The 16644-nt window shown below is 42.6% G+C and overlaps 1 protein-coding gene across 4 annotated transcripts in view; it reads left to right on the top strand.

The window, feature by feature from the left end:
* arhgap10 (Rho GTPase activating protein 10) overlaps positions 1-16644 on the top strand; it is a 205769-nt gene that overhangs the window by 161488 nt on the left and 27637 nt on the right. For all 4 annotated transcript variants that reach the window (XM_072567806.1, XM_072567731.1, XM_072567637.1 and 1 more), the window contains one exon: positions 6327-6474. In XM_072567806.1, the coding sequence (XP_072423907.1) occupies positions 6327-6474 (148 nt within the window). The remainder of the gene's footprint in view (positions 1-6326; positions 6475-16644) is intronic.

Below are 16644 nucleotides of genomic sequence, written 5' to 3'. Positions count from 1 at the left end.
CTGCCAGACCTGCTGAGTTCCTCTCGCAATTTCTGTTTTTGCTTCAGATTTCTGGCATCCACAGTTCTTTTTTTTTCAACATATTTAGCGCTAACTTGCACTCTCCCTTGCTAAAGTGCACCCAGGTCAGTCTGAACTTCAATCTCTCAAAGTTTTGTACCTATTTAAAAATAATGTACTTTTCTATTACTGCTACATCAGTGTACAGCATCACAGAAGACTTGACCACATACACTCCATGTTCCACCTTGTTAGCCTCTAACTTAACCTGTCTATATTTCTTTGTAATTCTCTACAGTTGACCTTCCACTCAGCTATGTATCATCTCTAAAGTTTAACTGAGCCATCAATATGATTGTTGGTAATAAAGATCCAAAAGTGATCCTTTTGGAATTCTAAGCTGAATATCCATACTGTCACTCCCCTGCCCATATAACAGGTGCTGATTCTGGGTGGGTGGTCTCTGATCAGAGTTATCTAATATGGGTAGTTGATGACTAGAAGCAACAGATGATTGAGTTTGTTAAGAAACAGCGGTTCAGACATGATACATTAGTTAATTAGGCAAAGAAAGAAAGTAAAACGCCCATGACAATTGGGGATGGTTCACTGAGTGGGAGACCAGGCTGTTGACATGGAAATCATTGGTCACATTAAAGTTGTAAAGGCAGTATCCTGCTCTCCAGCGAAGGTGTTTGGGGACTCTTCCCTTGATGGTCCTTTTCTGGGAACTCTTCCAACTGGAGCATGCGGCTCTCTTGAGGACTGTTTGATGAGGACGGTAGTGTGAAAGGCAGTGTCAGAACCATCTAAATAGAGACACTGTCGCCTAATTCTGCCACCCCCCCTGGTAGGCAGATCTGTAGTCAGGTAGCTCGACAGGCAATGTGAGTCCCATGGTGCTGACCATTACAGCTGAATTTCCAACAGCTACTTGTGCGGCGTCTGCCAGTCAACGACCTACAAATCCATCTGAGTTTACCGATTTCCCTTGTTCACCGTGGCAGAGGGCAGGTTATGACAGTCGCAGGGTGTCTGCCTGTCACTTCCCGGCAGTGGGAAGGGTCACAGCCTCTGCAGGAAGGCTAAGGTCCCTCGAGTCTCCTTTACTGAACCTCTGAATGGAGGTCTGAGTGTACGCCTGACCAAAGCTGCTTGTTCGACTGGCCATGGCTCTCCACGGCAGCCGATCTACAAAGCTGCCGGGCACTCAATGGCAATATCACAACATTAAATAAAAACTTGCTCGGCCCCTCTGCCCTACAATCCGGTCTGTGTAGGGTCTCTAACTGAGGTTGCCCTGCTTGCCTCTACATCTCCATCAGCTCATTAATGGCTGAGTCCAAAGACCCATCATCAGTCCTGGACCCAACAGGGGCCTGTCCTCCAGCAGTCCTCAGAGTATCAGCGACCTCAGTTGTTCCTTGTACCTCCAGCTGTACTGACCAGAATGTGACCCTGAGACTATTCGAGGTAGATTACCCACTGAGGTGAATGTCTCTCTACTGATGATAGGTGAAAGGTGATGGATGCTTGATGACATTTCCTCGAAGGCTCATAATTATTTCTCTTCCGAGGTTTACCTCAGAAGGCGGGCAGAGGTAGGCGGTGCAGCTGAGACTCTTTTATTACGTCCTGGCTTGGGAGTGTAATCTGGTGGCTGCACAAAATCATAAAGCTTTCTCAGTGTCGTGAGCTGCCATCCTTACGCAAGGTTTTCTTGGTGCTGAATGTTTTGTGAGACAGCAGATTGGAGGCTTTTTCATCAGGTGGCTTTAGATATCCAGTTTTCCCCTTCAGCAGACAGATTTTACCCTTGCTATCCTGCCAGCTCTGTGACTTGTTCCTCAACTCAGCTGTCTTCATCCAATCACACCACCACCGCCTGCATTTACGTGCCTGCCGTGTTTTTCTGCTGTGGAAAGAGACAACCATTAACAGACGTCAGCATGGGTAAATGAGCATGATCCCCATTTAGGGTGGCATGGTGGCTCAGTGGTTAGCACTACTGTCTCACAGTGCTAGGGATCCGGGTTCGATTCCCGCCTCAGGCGACTGTCTGTGTGGAGTTTGCACATTCTCCCCGTGTCTGTGTGGGTTTCCTCTGGGTGCTCCAGTTTCCTCCCACAATCCAAAAAAATAATGCGCAGGTCAGGTGAATTGGCCATGCTAAGTTGCCCATAGTGTGCTCCCATGGGGTGTGTAGGTTAGGTGCATTAGTCAGGGTAAATATAGAATAATGGGTCTGGGTGGGGTTACTCATCGGAGGGTCAGTGTGGACTTGTTGGGCCGAAGGGCCAGTTTCCACACTGTAGGGATTCTAATTTTAATATCTGTGTTGTTGATGGATACAGATAGAGACATCATTCCACAGGGCTGTGATGTCCATTAATTGTTAGATGAATGTGGTGGAGGATATGTTAGCTATTAACAGATTCTGAATGCAGATAGGAGTGGACAGGCTAGATGTGGGAAGAATGTTCCCAATGTTGGGAGGGGAACAGAACTAAGGGTCCCAGTCTCGGAATAAGGGGTACCTGTGAACCTGTGGAATTCTCTACCAGAGAAAGGTTTTGAGGCCAGTTCATTAGATATTTTCAGGAGGGTGCTGGACATGGCCCTTGCAGCTAAAGGGATCAAGGATGATGGAGAGAAAGCGGGAGAGGGATCCTGAGATTGCATGGTCAGCCATGAATGATGGCGCAGGCTTGAAAGGCTGCATGGCCTACTCCTGCCCCTATTTTCTCTGTTTCTATGAAAAGTGGCTCACTGCCATCAAAGAGCTACAGTCGGTGTAAATCAATAAAACATCATGTGATGGGCATGCCTGAGATATCTCTGAAGAATTCAGCCTGAAGTATCATTTGTGTCTGTGACCTTCTGGTGAAAAGCTTCCAGATTGGTGCATTAAAGTCAGTGAGCTGGCAGCACATTAACTGCTGAATCTTGTAGATCCTTTACATTTTAAATGTGAACCGAGACAGACTAACGAGAGGCAGCACCACGCTATTACCAATAGTGTTACAATGGTCACTGCAGTGAATTGATAGACATTGATTGCTTATGAGGGGACTGATGGAGATGCCTGGTGTTCGATCTTGTGTGTGACAACCTTACAACGACAACTCTCACTCAACGGCATGGAGCATTGAACAGAGTGTGTGCAGTAGATCACACAGTGCCTTTTGTGGCACTGGAGTCAGGTTCTCCTGAACTACCCAACAAGTGCTGACCCTCTGCAGCTTATGCCTGTTTTGTCATCCCTGGAGAAATGATCTTCCCTTCTCTCCTGGGCAAACTTCTGGAGAATCTCTTAGGAGGTATCGCTGAAATATGATGCCACTTTTGCCTCCTCTCTAACACCTCCAGTTGGGGTGATGAACAGGATGAAAGTGAGGACTGCAGAGGCTGGAGACTAGAGTCAAGATCAGAGTGGTGCTGGAAAAGCACAGCAGGTCAGGCAGCATCCGAGGAGCAGGAAAATCGACGTTTCGGGCAGGAGCCCCTAACAGGAGTTGAGTGCTGGTCCTGGTTGCTGAGATGTTGGCTGGGTGCCTTTTAAGTGTAGTCGAAGATTTCGAACAAGGAGGTGCTGGTGGGGCACAGAATCTCCTGCCCACCTACCCCTTAAAATGGGGCCATCTGTTATGTGTGCATACGTAATACGCTGAGAAAGATATAATTGCATACATACCCTTGAGCCAATTTACCACTTGCTTTTACATTCACTGCCACACTTCATCTCAGGCAACACAATTCTGTTTCTCTCTCTCTCCCTAAGGAAACACCACTTACTTTAGCTGCTCTTTTTGTTTTTATAGATGTGTAAAAGTCTCTTGCGATCTGTTTTTTGGATCCCTGGACTGCTTACTCTTCCATTCTTGTTTTTCCCCATTTTTATCAGCTTTGCTGTTGACCTTTATTGGGTTCCAAGTCTTTCTAAATCCTGAGGTCTGCTACGATCCTTCACACTATTACAAGCCTTTTCATTTAATAAAGTGCAAAGTTTAACTTCACCAATAAGGTGGATCTCTTTCACTGACTTTTGGCATTTTAATGGAGTATATTTTTGGTGAGCATTTTAAGCTGTTACTTTAAATGCTTCCTGCTATATATCTAACATTGTGCCGAGTAGTCAAATTCCCCAGCCCTGGAAAAGCACAGTCGGTCAGACAGCATCCAAGGAGCAGGAGAGTTGATGTTTCGAGTATAAGCTCTTCATTCGGAATGTCAGGGGCGGCAAGGGGGCTGAGAGATAAATGGGGAAGGGATGCGGACCTATCAGTATCCCCCCCCCACCTACGTCTACCTACCGCATTCCCAGCTACCTTTCCCCCCAGCTGCACCCCCCTCCCATTTATCTCTCCACCCTCTTGGCCCCCCTCCACATTCCTGATGCTCAAAACGTTGACTCTCCTGCCCCTCGGATGCTGCCTGACCGGCTGTGCTTTTCCAGCCCCACACTTTTTGACTCTGATCTGCAGCATCTGCTGTCCTCACTTTCTCCTTGACAAATTCCCCAGTCAACGTTAGCCAATTCTACCCTCATATCAGTGTAAATAGCTTTATATAAACCTACGGTGGTTGTTTTGAATCAGAGTATATCACAATTCAGTTGTATTATGATCACTTCTTCCTCAACAGATTCTTTATGATGATGTAACTAACCGATCTTGCCTTATTAGAAACTATTAAATCTAAAATAACTTCATTCGCAGCTGGTTTCACCATGTATGGTTCCAGGCAACTCACATATTTTTGTCAACATAAGAATGGACTTGTTGTTTGATAAAGTAGTGATGGTTTTCCTGGATATCCCTGTTAGACATTTTACTAAAAGCTATTACGATTAAGCATCCTTTAAGCTTCTTTAGGTGCAAGCTGGTTTAAGCATTTTCAATAGAGTTATCTCCAAGGCAATTGATCTGCGTAACATATGTGATTGAATGATATCAAAGAGTTAATCTTCACGGGAGCATCTTTTATGAATTGTCTTTGTGTTTAAATGGTGTCTTAGAAGGTAAAAGCCTCTTGTCAGTTGTGTGCAGTAAATGACATTAATTCCCCTTCATTATCCACTCCAGCTCTTCAGGGAGATATATTAAGAAGGATCTCAGAAACTCAAACATGTACACTGAGTTCTTCTAGTTAGTGGAAGGTGCATATAATCAGCTCAACAGCACTGTGATCATCAGTCTCCCATAAGACTTGTTTTGTCTGCAGATTTATGTGACTTTGTTTTGAACAGAAAATTGAGACTACAAGAAATCAGACCAATTGATTGTAAAATCATTGTATTTTTATTACTTTCTTGGCAGTCTTTCCAATTATCATGAAGTAAATTTATTGAGTCATCCTGGTATTTCAATCAATTCATTGCGTTAATCTTTACTCATCTGATGCTCTTAATAATACCCTGAGTAACAGAGTTGACTGGGTGTAGCAATGTAATTGCAAAGTTCTAAAATGCATGATAAAATATTATTCAAGTACCACGATGACTCTTAAAGAGTAATATCCTGCAGTTAATCTTTTGAAATTAAGCAACAACATCTGTGTTCAGCCAATGTCTGTCCGCATGGTGATCAGTTTAGCTGTTTACAAAGTATATCGTTCAGTTCCACTATAGTCTTGCCAATTAAGATAATCTTCCCATTAATGCTGGTATCTAGTTGCTGCGTGGGGAGACTACCTGGTGAACCCAGCAGGTTTGGCAGGAGAAATTCCTGATTGAGAACTCTTACGCCCCACAGAAGAGCTAGCAGCAATATTGACCACTCACATAGCAACACCCTCTGCAGCTTCACCAATGTCCCTGTGTGAATGTTGCCATGGTCACCCATGACTCCATGTCTGTCCACTGAGTCACCTGGCGATGTGTACTTTCATCAGTGGCCACCATGCTTAGCTGACAGCTGTCAACATTAAAGGGATAGCAACTTCAATGATAATTCATTGACTACAACATGGGCTTGAAAGCCAACTGTGGCTTTCCAAAAAGCTGCTGCAGGTTTTCCCTGGCTTTCCAGATCACCACTGGGGCCATTGTGACAAAGTTCAACCCAGTAAGTATGGAAACTGATAGGTTTTGAGTTAAGGTAATGCACAGAGTAATTACCATAATATTACATAATATGACGTGTAACCTATTTTTAGGAGCTTTGTAACATCTTTACACTACCTTGAAATTTGATGCATTAGAAAATGTGAAGCAAGTTATTTTTGGCTCAACTGTACTTTATCATCCAGGACAAGGGTTGATAAAAATGGATTGATGCTAATTTTGTCGTCGGCTTTGAGCCAAATCTACGCTTTGTTCATTACAGATATTCCAGACTGTTCCAGATTCAAGTGCAAGTCAGGCAGAGACCTCTTCAACACAATCCTCAAGTATACTGACCAGGCGGACCTCACACGGCCCACGTCATTCCAGGCCCATAGCTGTTTACAATTTTTCTGTGGATCTAAGTAAAGGTAATCAAAAGAAAATCATTTTCTGTGCGGAGAAACACGGCTGTAACAGTTTACCATTTCAATCCGATGCCATTGCACTGATCTGTTATCACCTTTCTTGTTTGTTTGGGACAGAGTTACCAACTCAACCAGGCTAACCCACTCTCTGCGGAACTACCAAGTCTAAAAGAATTTCCCATTTTACTGCTGAGTTGGGTTGAATTCTGTCAGTGAGTTGGAAAAGCCACTTTCTTTTGCATTTTTGATTGCAGGCTGAAATGAGAAAATAACTTTTAAAAAGGGTTTTGCAAAACATTTCAACCTTTCTAAAAAGCACATTATCTGATACTCATAGTAAGTGCTGCTTGTATTGCTGTTGGTTCAAGCAGAGAGAGGAGTTACTACAGATAAGCTGAAGCCAAGGGAAATTCAATCAGTAACGAGTAGCTGATTAGTCTGGTAAGTGGTGACCTATTATCGATGTAAAGGCTCTCTGCCTTCCAACAGTTAAGTGATTGGCTCCCTGATGGCATGACAGGTTGTAGGTGTGAATATTTCAGCAGAAACTTTGGGCCTGTGGAAAGGAAGGAGCTGCCCTTTACCCTGCAGTAAAACAATTCAAGGCTGAAAAAAACACTTTGTTTCACTCATCAATAGCTGGAAACTGTGGCTCTTAATTAGTAAGTCAGAGACATCATAAATGTGAAACCATCACTCAGTGCCTTCTGCAGCCTGTGTAAGTACACGAAGAAGGAAGACCAAGAAGCAGGCAATCCTGACAAGCCAAAAGGATCATCTCAGCAAATTCTGTGGATAGGAAGCTTTGACTGGTTTCCCAGTCTTTCCCTCCACCTGTGACACCCGTGCAATTTTTGTTTTCAGTGTGTGTGTGTATAGGGGGAGTTTTAGAATGGGATTGGTTAGTGTTTTAATTAGTAGAGTCATTGTCAATGGTTCATAATTATTTATCTGTAGCGAGAACAGATTTATTTGTGTTAAATAGTAATCATTGTTAAGTACAGAAAACATGGACAAAGAAACAAGTGGGTAAATTGATGGATTTTGCAACCTTTTAACTTCTGTAACAACTTTGGAAATAGCAGAACTTGATTTTCAGCATTTGGTTTTTAGCCCAGAGGCATGACACGGGAAATGAATTAAAACTGTCTCAACTCATTAGAGTCAATCTCTGCAGCATGTGAAAAGAAAACCATTTCATCACACCGTTCTGGATTGGGATCAGGTTAAATGGATCATGTGTCAACCCCCTGACCCTTATTATCCCTCACTAATGTGCACTGTTCCCTTTTTTTATAAAAGAAAATCCTCAAATGGATTTGCAACAGAATTTTTTGATGCGGATACCCAGTTGCAATCTGGTTGGTGGCTTTGAGTTTGTGATTTGAAAGGATTCTATAGATTTTCACACGTCTAACTACACTTAATGAAACCTGTCATCATCTGTGCTTTGAGATTGAAATTTGGCAGTGATTCGTTCACAAGTTATGGACTTGAGTGGTTAGAACAGATGTCTTGGGGAATAAAAAATAAACTTAACCATATCCCTGATTGTTGATCATTTTGACTCCATCTGTTGACCTTATTTATTTGAGCATGAAAAAGGGCTAAAGCCTTGTCAGTTGATAGGGTAACAAATTGTAAACGTTAATTGGACAGTGCATCCTGATGGCAGACTGCAAACTTATCATTCTATACTCTACTTTAACAGTTTTATTTTGACGCTCTTATGGAATTTTCCCACAAAGAATTGGGTGAGCTGAGAGGATTTGTTTGTGGTGAATTGCTGAAAGGAATGCTGTCTGCAGCCTCAGACTAAATCTCTTCCCCGTTTTTGCAGCATCCATCTGGCCTTTCCAGCCTGAATAAGATTGCTAATTTGTAATCAGCCCTTTAGCATACAGCCTTAACTTCCAGCAACTCGAATGATTTTGCCCAGACCTGATTTTCAATCGGACCTTTGCGAATGACAGAGAGAAAACTTTAGTCTCATCAGTTTGGGTTGCCTTCGAATCCAAACTCCAGTAGTGACAGACAGAGCTTTTGTCTGACACAGGATTGGAGGATCTGTAGGCAGCAACACTCTGCCCCTGGCCCACAGTCTCTTTCACTTCAACCCAGGTCATGTCCTTCTATTCAAGTTCCTCCTTTATATGTAACTCACCAGATCTTCTTTGACTGGCCCCATCGCCTTTTTCCATCTATTAGTGATTACTGTCATTCTGGTGAAGCTAATGCCCAGGAAGTGATATCTGTATTCTGCCAGTCTCTGTCTGCATGGTAGCCTGTGTAACACCACTTTGTTCGCAAAATGTACCACTCAGTTCCACTGTGGTCTGTATCTGATCAGCTTTCAGTTATCAGCTTTTTAATATTTCAAGAACAGTAACTGTAAAATATAAACCAAGACAACAAATGACCATTGAGCTACCTACCTTTCCCTTGCAGTTTACCTTTTACCATTTCCTTCAAACCTTAACGACAAACATCTCAACTTTCATTTAAACAAGCAATGTCTCCATCTGTTGAATGTTTCAGAGTCAGCATATAGTATTGCACAGCAATGTAAATTGTCTTCTGTGTATGAAATTTAAAATTTCTAAAGCACCTTCCAATGTATACAGGATGTTCAAAAATGTTTCATAGCTAGTTGAATATTTTTGAATTATAATCACCTCGTTATGCAAAAACATGTTGCATCCAAGTAAAATCCCACAGTCAACAATGAGGTGAATGATCAATTCACCTTTTCTTGGTGGATTAAGTTTGGCTAGGATATCAAGCAAATTACCAGACACTGCAGAATGGCCACACACTTTTTTGTTCATTTGAACAGGTAGATGGCCTTTCAGTCGGGCATCTCTTCAGGTGTTCAGCACTTTGAGATAGTGCAGCTGTCCCTCAGGACTGAGCTGAACTGTCAGTGTAAGTTATGTGTTGAAATTCCAGTCATCTAACTGAATTGAAAGAGTGCGATAACTGAGCTAAGACTGAAACTAAGTGATGACTCAGATTCACTTAAATTTCTATTGTGGCACTTGCTTTCCTTGACTCAGCACAGTAATGGGTATTTCCCTGTCCTTTTCCCCTCTGCAAATGAGATCAATTCTATTGCATTTCAGGCAGCAATGTTGTACTGACATTTATTTTACAAAAGATAAATTACTTTAATTACAGTTCTTACCTTGGTTATCATTTCTGCAGTTCCTTTTGCCTTAAGCATCCCCAATGAAAATTATTTCTTGCAAGGGTCTCCTGCTTCAGTAAGCCTCATGTAATTCAATAGTATTTCGTATCAATAATCATTCTTATGATTGATGAACAGAATGTGGAAAAAGTCTTATTGTTTGGCATTCTGTTTGTTAATTGAAATCAGGTTGGATGATTGGCAACACCGTTACCCGTGATTCAGATGGTACAAACTCCATTTCAGAATGTGAGCATGTAATCTCGATTAACGCATCATTGTAGCACTGGGAGAATACTGATTTGTTATCAGTGCTATTTTCAGATGACATCATGGACAGTGATGTTGACTATTTGTTCAGATAGATGTTAAGATTTCATTATAATCCTCCTTGGTATTAATATTTATCTCTCGAGTAACATTATCAAAATACATTACACAATGGTAAGTTATCTCATTGCTGGCTGAGAGACCATGCTTTACACAAACTGTCTGCAACATTTGCCTACATTCCACTAGTCCTAAAGTACTGCCACATAATTAATTATCTTTGAGACATCCTAAGAATATACACAATGCAACGCAAATATGAATTCTTTTCTTTGTATATATGCTTGTTTTTCTGTAATAGAATCAATGCAGAGCAAATTTCTGAAACATTTCTTATTTGATTCAAACAAGCTCGAAAGTTATGGTGACTAAGATTTGGGTGGCAAACTCTAATAATGAAGTTGTGAAAATTGAAGCAAGTTGCTGTGATGGATTTTAAAAAAAGAGAAAATTAGCTCAGTAGGCCATTGATATTGCTACAAGGATAGATTGTGTAAGAGATAGAAAATACCATAATAACACAGGAGTGTGTTATTGACTTTGCTTGGTTGTAAACATGATGCAAACAAAAAAGGCAACAAAGAAATAGTACAATAGGGGAGAAGTGACATTGAATTTATATAGCATTTTTCATGACCAACTGATACCTTAAAAGTGCTGTGCAATCACTGAAGTATTCGTGTCACATAGTCACAATTGCAAGAAAAGTAACAAATTAATCGCAGGAATATAGGCCATATTAATATGCATGAGATTGATTGTGTCAAATTCCGAATGAGAAGTACTTGATACTGTAAATGCCTGGCATTCTGGTATCCAAGGTGATGGTTCAAAAATAGCTCCAATGGTCGCTACTTTGCAGTTCTTTTCCACAGCTCAAGAAATAACCTGTTTGGCATGATCTGAAACTTCCCAAACAGTGACTGACTACTGATGAAATATTTTTAAGAAACTGAGTTGAAGGTGCTTGACTGACTGCCTTCTTTCACTCAGCTCGATGAGACCGAGATGGTGCTGTCATTCAGGCAGTGCATTCTGATCTTTGAACCATCAAGCAAGTCTTGAAGGTGGATGCTTCTTAACTTTAATTTGGAGTTATCACTTTTGATATTAATTTCGAAGAATGAAGTTGATTCATTTTACATCCTCAGGAAGTCTTAAATAGCTTTACAGCACTGAATTACTTTTGAATTACAGTTACTTTTAGTAGGATATGAAAATTACTAACAAGGTCAAACTTACAGCCTATGAAGGGGGTGGGGCGGGTAGGTCTCTCTGTTCGATGATCAGTCAGTAAGTACTCTCAATCAGTCTGGTTCTTGAACACTGAACTTCTTTATTTCTTCATACAGCTGGGTCCAGAGTGTCCGGGAACACAGAGGTTATACACTTCCGTGTTCCTCAGTGGGGCTGCGCACATGGCTTAAAACAAAAAGTTTTTATACTTTTCTTAAAGAAGCGTACAGGCCATGATCACACAGTACATTCAGACAATTACCAATCAATACATGATACTGCTTTATTTGACAGTTACTTGGTCCAGTGATATTTCCTGGGAACCAACTTTGTTTTCAAACACTCAGGCCACCCTTATCTCACTAACCGAGCCATTGCACCTGCATTTGAAGGTCAGTTAGGGTGGCCAGTAATGTCTTAGCTAGTCTAGTTATTTCCAAGCTATAAAGGGAGTGTTGTCTGCTAATCCCTATTGAAGCAGACTGTGATTAGTCAATTATGCAACTATAGCAGAATTAGCAGTTAGTAACTTAAAAGCCATTTTATGCAGCTTTAGCAGAATTGTCAGTTTGCAGCCCAGAAGCCATTTCGTCATGTTATTTGTATCGAGAAGCCATTTTATTGTCACCTAAGTTATTAAGAACATCTGTTAAATGGTTGTTCCTGACAACAACCAGTTACCTCAGCCTGTATTCAGGTTTCAGGTCCTCACCTATTCCTAGTTGGTGCTGGATCCCACTTCAGTCCTGTGAATTTTCTTATAGTTAGGTGCAACAAAATTGCTTGTTAAGCAGTTTCAAAAGATTGTAAAAAGTCAATCCCATCGATGTGGGACTGGATTTGCATGTCCCAATAAAAATAGCAGGGTTCCTTCCTTACAGGACATTAATGAATTAGTTATGTTTTTAGAAGAGTTTCAGGGTCATCTTTTAGAGAACTTGCAATTATTTAATTGGCACGGTGAGAGTTAATTTGGATTCTGTGGAATAATAGCACAGACCTATGGCTATTCGTCGAGTAACATAACCACAGAACATTGGAGCCAGTTGACCTACAATGAGGCCTGGGTAACTAACTGACCCCATGATTTGGCCTTTGGTCACAGGCCTGGCCTTCCCAGGACACGTTTTGCCCTGGTTTTGCCTGTCTCTCCAGGCCTTACTGGATGTGACAGGTTGGTGATTTCTGTTCAGGGCAGTGGTGTGTCTGAGGAGTGGGGTCCCAGCAGCAGAATCACAATCATGGGGAACAGCATTGACACTGGATGTTCACTCAGACATGGGAATCCTTCATGTGTTGCTAGGCAGGACCGTGGAACCTCAGTATATCATTTTAAGATAAGATACCAGTTAAAGCAAGGCACCAATCCCTCCACATCGTCTGACTCACTAGATTTGGAAGCAGAAGACTGATCGACATTGGGCTGTTTTATGAGCAAGTTAAAATATTCTGGATTAATTTGAAGTTTGTTGAGTAAATTGAACTCTTAAAATTTGAAAATCCAGTAGTGGTATAAAACAGCCATCAACTAAGGGTGATTCATGAAATCCACAAAAGCTCCCTTTTCTTAATTTTACTTAATTGTGTTGCACATCCTCTCGTGTTAACCCAGCCATTTAAAAATATTATGCATAGAGCTTATCAGCGCACTGTCTCAGGCCTTTCACAATTGGACTTGTATTATGAACAAAGCTAAAATCAAATGTTTTTGAAATAACTTTCAAAATACAGTACAAATCTCTTCCTGGGAACAGCCTAGTCATGAACAAAGTGTTCCTTTTCAAATCTCATTTCTATTCAATACATGTTCTCTAGGAAATGAATGGTGGAGTAATTGTTCTCTCTGAACTAATTAGCATGGACCCATTAATTGACCATGTGTCGATTATCCCTGTGGACAGAATAAATCATGTGGCTCTTCTGAGAGATAGCTCAGATAGTTAAAGTGGTTAGTAGCCAATTCATGCAGGTTACAGAATCCCAGGAGGGCTCCTGTACTGCTGCAGTAGTGTCCTCTGGGTTGAGGTTCTCCCTTCCACTGAGCTGTGTCATGACATGTTGAACAGATTGAATGGGAGAGCCCTCCGGAACGGAAAAAGGCCCTTTGGCCCATCGTGGTGTGCCAGGCAAAAGCAACAACCTAACTATTCTAATCCCATTTGCCAGAACTGGACCCAATGCCCTTTATGCCCTGGCATCGTAAGTGCACACCTAAATACTAATTAAATGTTAGGATGGTTTCTGTCTCTACCAACCTTAGAGCTGGTGAGTTGCAGATTCTAACCACCCTCTGGGTGAAGATGATTTTCCTCCCATAAGTAGGCGGCATGGTGGCACAGTGGTTAGCACTGCTGCCTCACAGCGCCAGGGACACGGGTTCACTTCCCGCCTCAGGCGACTCTCTGTGTGGAGTTTGCACATTCTCCCCGTGTCTGCGTGGGTTTCCTCCAGGTGCTCCGGTTTCCTCCCACACTCCAAAGATGTGCAGGTCAGGTGAATTGGCCATGCTAAATTGCCCGTAGTGTTAGGTAAGGGGTAGATGTAGGGGTATGGGTGGGTTGCGCTTCGGCGGGGCGGTGTGGACTTGTTGGGCCGAAGGGCCTGTTTCCACACTGTAAGTAATCTAATCTCCTCTAAACCTTTTTCCCCTTACCTTAAATCTGAGCTCGTAGACATCATGGGCGAAAGTTTCTTCCTGTCTAACCCTCCCAATGCCACTCATTTTATACATCTTAACATGTCTCCTCTCAAACTCTTCTGCTCTAAGGGAAATAACTCTGGTGTATCCAATCTCTCTTCATAACTGTAACTCTCCAACCCAAGCAGCATCCTGGTAGATCTCCTCTGCACCCTCTCCAGTGCTATTGCATCTCTCCTACAGTATGGATTCCCAAACTGCACACTGTTCTCTAGCTGAGGCCAACCAATGCTTTATGCAGTTCCAGCACAACCTCCCTATTCTACAATAACTACAAAATCCCAGGTTTATCACTTAGTCTCTGTTTATAACCAGAGTAGCTGAAGAAGTAAAATGTGAAATATTGCAAATGGTGGAAATCTGAAACAAAACTAAACAGAAAATACTGGAAGCGCACAGTCATGTTATCATTTGTATTATAGAATCTTTACCGTGTGGAGGCAGGCAATTCGGCACATAGAGTCCACACCAATCCAAGTATGTGCAAGGATTGATGACCAAAACATTAATTTCTAACATATGCTTTGTTTTGTAACGTTAAGCGCAATACCTTTAGCCTGAGCTCCTTGCCCCAGCTTAGATGCCCAGCAGTATCCAGTGACCCCGATGTGAAATGTCAACACATAGAGATAGGCTGAGGACAGGACCATGTCTGACTCTGTAGTGCTCCATTGTCTAACCTCACCGTTCAGTTTGACATTTCAGTGGGCCTGCTGGTCATAGTGCCAGGACATTTTCAGAGAAGTCTCGAGAGAAGTTTGGCAGAGAGAGATTTAAAACCTAGTTCTACTAATGTTAGGGATCTCCATTGAAATGAATAGATATTCATTAACTGTCAAGGTAAAAACAATGACTGCAGATGCTGAAAACCAAATACTGGATTAGTGATGCTGGAAGAGCACAGCAGTTCAGGCAGCATCCAACGAGCAGCGAAATCGGCGTTTCGGGCAAAAGCCCTTAATCAGGAATAAAGGCAGTGAGCCTGAAGCATGGAGAGATAAGTGAGAGGAGGGTGGGGGTGGGGAGAGAGTAGCACAGAGTACAATGGGTGAGTGGGGGAGGAGATGAAGGTGATAGGTCAGGGAGGAGAGGGTGGAGTGGATAGGTGGAAAAGAAGATAGGCAGGTCGGACAAGTCAAGGAGACAGTAACTGAGCTGGAAGTTTGAAACTAGGATGAGGTGGGGGAAGGGGAAATGAGGAAGCTGTTGAAGTCCACATTGATGCCCTGGGGTTGAAGTGTTCCGAGGCGGAAGATGAGGCGTTCTTCCTCCAGGCGTCTGGTGGTGAGGGAGCAGCGATGAAGGAGGCCCAGGACCTCCATGTCCTCGGCAGAGTGGGAGGGGGAGTTGAAATGTTGGGCCACGGGGCGGTTTGGTTGATTGGTGTGGGTGTCTCGGAGATATTTCCTAAAGCGCTCTGCTAGGAGGCGCCCAGTCTCCCCAATGTAGAGGAGACCACATCGGGAGCAACAGATACAATAAATGATATTGGTGGATGTGCAGGTGAAACTTTGATGGATGTGGAAGGCTCCTTTAGGGCCTTGGATAGAGGTGAGGGAGGAGGTGTGGGCACAGGTTTTACAGTTCCTACAGTGGCAGGGGAAAGTGCCAGAATGGGAGGGTGGGTCGTAGGGGGGTGTGGACCTGACCAGGTAGTCACGGAGGGAACGGTTTTTGCGGAAGGCGGAAAGGGGTGGGGAGGGAAATATATCCCTGGTGGTGGGGTCTTTTTGGAGGTGGCGGAAATGTCGGCGGATGATTTGGTTGATGCGAAGGTTTGTAGGGTGGAAGGTGAGCATCAGGGGTGTTCTGTCCTTGTTACGGTTGGAGGGGTGGAGTCTGAGGGTGGAGGTGCGGGATGTGGACGAGATGCGTTGGAGGGCATCTTTAACCACGTGGGACCTCAATTGATTGTAGCCTGGTAATTTTTTTTTATTGCATGTATGCATTTTGTGATTTGTAGGACATTTCAACTGAATGAGCATTGTTAATAAGAATTCAAAATGGGGAAAAGGCTGGTCTGCCAGCATTTGGAAAGGGATGAGATGGGTTAATATTCCAAGTGTTAAGCTCGAAACTTGAACTGAAAGATGATTAAATCCCCTTGGGTTACTGTTGAAGTTGAAGGAGAGAGCAGAGGGATAAAGAAGCTGTCTGCTATGCAGGCAGTTAATGGGTTTAACAGTCTCTAAACTGATTTCTTTTTCAGATACAGATAGTTCTTCTATAACACGACAATTGTGTTCTTGTGCAATCCCGCATTATAGAAGGATTGTGCTTTAGAAACAGCGCTTAAGGTGTTGACGATGTAATCAAATTACAGCCACACACGTTTTAAAAGTTCTCATTTTGGAAACAGTGTCTCCAATTTGTCAATCGCGTTTCAGCGAATTTGTGTTACCAAAATACACCTGTATTCATAATTGCGAGGGATTTGCTATCCATCCAGATGACATTGATGTGTGCCGTTATTGTGCTGGTAATGTGGTGTAGGGAAGGAGAGTACCATAATTGTCATATAATATTGTCCATTCTGGGGTTCAGGTATTGTCCCCATGTAGTTCTTGACAAATTTTTCACTTTTATGAAGACTCTGCCAGGGTTTAGAACTAAACTAAAACGGGAAGTACTGCACACTCATGATAGGTCAGGCACTATCTGTGGAGAGAAAAATAGAGTGAACGTTTGAAACTCTATATCGGAACTGAAAATAGCGGAGAAA

This window comes from Chiloscyllium punctatum, chromosome 1 (assembly GCF_047496795.1).
Source record: "Chiloscyllium punctatum isolate Juve2018m chromosome 1, sChiPun1.3, whole genome shotgun sequence".
Taxonomy (NCBI): domain Eukaryota; kingdom Metazoa; phylum Chordata; class Chondrichthyes; order Orectolobiformes; family Hemiscylliidae; genus Chiloscyllium; species Chiloscyllium punctatum.
Note: the sequence above shows the minus strand (reverse complement) of the source record. Positions and strands in the feature narration are given on the sequence as shown.